Source organism: Garra rufa, chromosome 15 (genome assembly GCF_049309525.1).
Source record: "Garra rufa chromosome 15, GarRuf1.0, whole genome shotgun sequence".
Taxonomy (NCBI): Eukaryota; Metazoa; Chordata; class Actinopteri; order Cypriniformes; family Cyprinidae; genus Garra; species Garra rufa.
In genome coordinates, this window is record NC_133375.1 from 22,485,927 (window position 1) to 22,491,926 (window position 6,000).

The following is a 6,000-nucleotide window of genomic DNA, read 5'->3' on the forward strand; positions in this document are numbered from 1 at the left end:
GTTAGGGGAGTAATTATACAGAATGATCATAATTTGCACAAATATTTTATAAATCACCGGCTACACAGATTGTGTTCGGTTGTTTGGCAGGTTTCCCTTTGTCCTTCTGCTCACACACACTAAAATAAATGGAAATATTAACCCAGACGCAGCAAGCCAAACCTTAATGGTTAATAATAATAATAAAAAACGTCCATTACACTGCAGCTGAATCCAGATCTGTCTGTGTCACTTGCAGTAAACAGAGAAATTATTCACAAGAGCATTCAAACACACTGAATGTGCATGTGTGTGTGTGACTAGACTGAGGGAATCCGTTACAGTACAGCAGTTGAACTCGATCACTGGAGACCTCTGTGCTGATATGCTAATAGCTTCCTGTGTTTATGTGGTCTGACATGGAGCCAGACCACAATGCAGAGATGCCGAACACTGTGCGTTTTACTGTTCATGAATGCCAGACTCACACAAATGTCATTTCAGATCAAAAGTGATTCACTGATGAAATGTGTGGAACTTAATTGCATTTCTAGGCCAGAGAAATTGATCTGTGTGTGTGGATGTGTGTGTGGTATGATCCTGTTTCACTGATCTCAGTACAGTTACACAGTACATGACCTGCTAAAACATTGAGTTATATTACCAGACCTGTAAATCAGCAGTTTTGCTTCAGGGCCCACACACTGAATTCATCCATTTGTGTGTTACAGGGCAGCAGGATGAATGTGGAGACTCTCAGTAAAGCTGAACTTCTGATGCTGCTCAGCATTCTGGAAGGAGAACTGGAAGCACAAGATGTAGTCATACACACACTCAGGGTAAGAGCACACACACACACACACACACACACACACACACACACACACACACACACACACACACACACACATGCATGCATTTAACACTGAAGCAAGTCATTGTTTCAACAACAACAACAAAAAATTAACAATTAAAGTTGTCATGAAAAGAAAATTAAAATAAATGTTTAAAACATTGCAAACACTTTTAAAGGGATAGTTCAACCAAAAATGGAAATCACCCCATGATTTACTCACCCTCAAGCCATCCTAGGTGTATATGACTTCATCTCATTCAGATGAATGCAATCAAAGTTATAATACAAAATGGGTTTCAAGGGCAGTGAATGGGTGTTGAGATTTTGAAGCAAAATAAAGTGCATCCATCCATCATAAAAAGTACTCCACACTGCTCTGGGAGGTTAATAAAGACCTTCTGAAGTAAATCGATGTGTTTGTATTAAAAAAATCACAATACAATTTTATAAATCATCTCAAGTCTCTAGCTTCCACTAACTGTCAAATGTGGAACGGTTTAGGCACAGAGGAGAGAGCAAAACAAACAAACCAAAAATTTTAAAGTACAAAACAATTTTTAAAGAAAAATGATGGAGGATTTCAATATAGGCCAAGAGTAGACTGGTTTTACTTTGCTGTAAACAAAACTTGGTTCTCTTGAGACTAGCATATTCTCACCGGAGCTTACGCTACATCATCTGCTGGAATGCCACTCTCTCCTGTTCACGAATACGACAATTAGCAGAAGTTAGAGATTGCAATTTATAAAGTTTTAAATATGGATATTTTTCTAACACAAACACATTGAATCGCTTCAGAAGGCCTTTATTAAGCCCCTGGAGCTGTGTGGAGTACTTTTTTATGATGGATGGATGCACTTTATTGGTGCATAAAATCTCAACACCCATTCACTGCCATTATAAAGCATGGAAGCGCCAGGACATTTTTTAAAGTAACTCCAGTTGTATTGCTCTGAAAAAAGAAAGTCATATACACCTAGGATGGCTTGAGTGTGAGTAAATAATGGGGTAATTTTTATTTTTGGGTGAACTGTACCTTTAAGATTGACGGGCAGAAAGTTAAAGTCTGAAAGACCAACCAAAACTTTCTACATGCAATATTACACAACTTCAAACCACATGAGACCTTAGTAGACCCCTACGAAACCACAATAGGCAATGTCAGACACTCATCAGACCTTATGAAACCACATTAAAATGTTTAAGAAACCAAAGCTCTCTGTTTTGTTGTTAACCATTATTGCTAACATTATTTATATGCTGCTGAGTGATCCTAGCATAATGTTAGGCAAGCTGTTTTCTCTAGCCAGTTTGTCTAATAAACCTGGCATGGTATAGTACTAATATTGTTAGCTCTTTGAATTACTTTTGTTCCTCGTTTGGATAAAAGTGTCTGTTAAATAGATAAATGTATTTTTTTAATATGCTGCTTAGTTTTGTTTTAACTGGCATGTTGATAGCACATTTTAGCACACGGCTAGCATGTTTATAGTTTATAGCTTGGTTTAGCATGTTTTTAGCATGTTGCCAAAGCTTGTGGTCAAACAAGTTTCCTTTGCACTTAGCCTGCCTACAAACTGAAAACTCTGCCCCTCTGTGTTGAGCTAGTTGAGAGCGAGTTATCGCATCAAAGTGTTGGTGTTTACACTTATTTTTGGAAAATATCCTACTTGTAGTTGTGTCTGAGTTTGTGTTATGTAACAGGCAGTATATGATCAGTGTTTGCTGTGGACTAGTGGTCAGGAACCACAGGAAGTGTGTCGGGGGTACTCAGGAAAGAGGCAGACAGGAGAACAATGGCAGGCAGTGCTATTTCTGTAAAACACACAGACAAAGTAATGAACCATGTAAGCTACATTAATTAAAGGGATAGTTCACCTAAAAATAAAAATAAAATACATTAAGAGATGCATGAATATTAATTAGATCATGCAGAAGTACCTAAGTAATGTAATAAATATTCATAAACTATGCCCCTCATAATAATTTTATTCATTACTTTGCCATCTGATTAGTGCACACTTATCAATGTCATCCTTTCAGAAATTAAGTGCGTCATGTAACATAATTAATATTCATGAGAACAGTCTTCATTTTATTAGGACTTATAACACAACAAAATCACAGCATGTACATTCTACATAGAAAAACTGTATGTAGTTACTTCATATGTTACTGTTAACTGTTAATGTTTTTAATGGATAATAAAAGTTAATAAAATATTACCAATATATTTATATATGTGACACAGGACCAAAAAAAACAGTCATAAGGGTCCATTTTTTAAAAAATTAAAATTTTTAAAAAAGATCATATGGAAGCTGCATAAATAAGCTTTGAAGAAGAGAATATTTGGCCGAGATACAACTATTTGAAAATCTGGAATCTGAGGGTCCAAAAAAAAAATTAAATATTGAGAAAATTGCCTTTAATGTCGTCCAAGTAAAGTTCTTAGTCATGCATATTACTAATCAAAAATTAAGTTTTAATATATTTATGGTAGGAAATTTACAAAATATCTTAATGGAACATGATTTTTACTTAATATCCTAATGATGTTTGGCATAAAAGGCAAATCAATAATTTTGACACATACAATGTATTGTTGGCTATTGCTACAAATATACCCACGCTACTTATGATTGGTTTTGGGGTCCAGGGTCACATATAAAATATGAATTATAAAGATTTAATGTAAAAATGTGATGTCAGAAAAAGTTATTATGCCATATCGACCTTATAGTCATTAAACAAAAGTGCTAGCACAGAGCCCTGCCCTTCAGCTTTCATTATCGTTACTCGCTTAATTCTCCATCTTCCATTTCATTTTATGCTTTGATAAGCACACAAATTAAATCAGCTCTGCTCAATTGAGTCTTTACTCCTCAAAACTAGAACAAATGTAGTTCATTTTGGCGTGTACTCAGGCTGACACACAACAGAAGCCCACAGTGTTCCCTCTGGATATATATAGAGTGTGTGTGTTTTATTAGGCCTGTAATTATTCTGTCTGATGCTGTAGTTAAAGAGTTAACACGGCGTTAATAACAGAGAACAGCAGCTTCACATGAGCTCAGGGGTGTGTGTGGGAAAGATGGTAACATGAGACAAGGGGCTCAGCCATTGTGACCTGCTGATCAACTGGACTATGAGATTAGTTTGTGCGACATTGAAAACAACACAGAGAAGCTAGTCATCTGAAAGTGAAAGTTACATTTGGTAATATATTTGTGCATTCACATTACATAGTTTCTGTTACATAGAGACACACCTATACTTTTTACAGTGACTTGTTTAGTCATCATAAACATCTTATGCACGCGAATAGGCTTTGCTCGCACTGCACAAATCTGATTTGGTTTTCAAATTTAATCTTTAGGTCATTCCGCAAATGATCCCCTTACAGTTCTGTCTAAAACCATTTGGTCAGGTAATAGCCAAGTTAGAGTTTTATGCAAACATATTCCTGTGCATGCAAAGCTGAATTTTCAGCAGCCATAACTTTTTTTAAAGGGATAGTTCACGCAAAAATAAAAATGATGTCATTAATTTCTCACCATCATGTCTTTCCAAACCCATAAGACCTTTGTTCATTGTCAGAACACAAATTAAGATATTTTTGATGAAATCCAAAAGCTTTCTGACCCATCAACTGACACGTTCAAGGCCCAGAAAGGTACTAAGGACATTATTAAAATAGTCCATGTGACATCAGTGGTTCAAACGTAATGTTATAAAGCTTAAAAATAATACTTTTTGTTACAAAGAATACTTTTTTCTGCAAAGAAAACAAAAATAACTTTATTCAACAATTTCTTCTCTTCCGTGTCGGTGTACCACAAAAAGTATTTTTGTAGCTTCATAAAATTAAGGTTGAACCACTGATGTCACATGAGGGGCTTTCACACTGGAGGAACCTTTTTATAGTTCCTAGAGCTATTGACAAAAGTTCCCGCTTTTTGACATGTTCGCACGTATTTAGTTCTAGAAACTCTGATTGAGGGAACTAAATTAGCTCCTACTTCAGAGTAGGGTCTAAAACAGTTATATAGGAAGTACCATTGATGTAAGTGTACGCTGATTGGCCAAATGCATACAAGACACCGGCTACCCAGCATTTTTATAAAGCGGTGTAAAAATATTTACCCCACAAACATGGAAAACAGCATTAATAATGGCGTTTGGCTACCTATTGTCTGCAGCGTTATGTTCTTTTCTCAGCCTCGATGATATTTAACACTGCAAGTTGTCATAGGAAATGTTATGCGACTTTAGTGCTCTTTTAATCACATAAATTGTGCATTTACATTCCATCTTTATTAGCACAAAAACAGCTCTGATAACAGCATCCTTCATTCACTGGTTGTAAATGGCAGGAATAAAGACGTCGCTGTCGGCCACTTCAGAGTTTCTGCTTCCAATAAGAATGCAACAAGGAAACATGAAATCGGTTCTCTAGGAACCACCATGCTGGCTAGTTCCTAGAACTGATTTCTTAGAGCTACATGGTGCGAAAATGTCTATGGACTATTTTAATGATGTCCTTACTAAGGCTGCACGATAAATTGCAATGATACTGCAATCTCAATTAGGCAAAAGCTGCGATAAGTCATACACATCTTGTCAGTGAAGCCTGGTTTAGTGTTTAGTAATAATTTGCATCCGAAGGCCAAAGGGCGCTCTTGTGCAGAAACTTCGAATACGCCCCAAAGAAGAAATCCAGGAAATCCCTGTAAGGGTAGCTGAATAAACAGAAGATTTAACTGCTTTCATTAATGCAACGTGACTAATAAACACGTGACTATGACAATTAAGGGTGTATTCTGTGTAAGAAGCCACGTCACCTCACAGAAGGATTTATTTCAAACACTCGGCTGACAATATATAGTGAGTTTGGAGTAAAAACACGTTATTAAATGTGGTATTTTCTAGCGATGGGACGATAAATCGATTCCGAGATCTTCCAAATGCTTCGCGTTTCTCTTTGGAATCGATTCTGAACTTCGATTTTAACAGCAGATGGCGCTCTAATCTAGTTTTTATCCGCACCCTCAAACAGAATGCTTTTATGATGCAGGATTAATGTAAACACAGCCCACTGTAAACACTATTGTAATTCGCTTCAACCTTTTCGAATTGTATGAATGGTTATTTTAAGTTCAAGC

General features: G+C 36.3%; 1 protein-coding gene across 1 annotated transcript in view; it reads left to right on the forward strand.

Annotated features, from left to right (window-relative positions):
• Positions 1-6,000, forward strand: part of cttnbp2nlb (CTTNBP2 N-terminal like b) — a 35,432-nt gene that overhangs the window by 15,983 nt on the left and 13,449 nt on the right. The window contains exon 2 of the mRNA XM_073818651.1: positions 711-818. Within this exon, the coding sequence (XP_073674752.1) occupies positions 711-818 (108 nt within the window). The remainder of the gene's footprint in view (positions 1-710; positions 819-6,000) is intronic.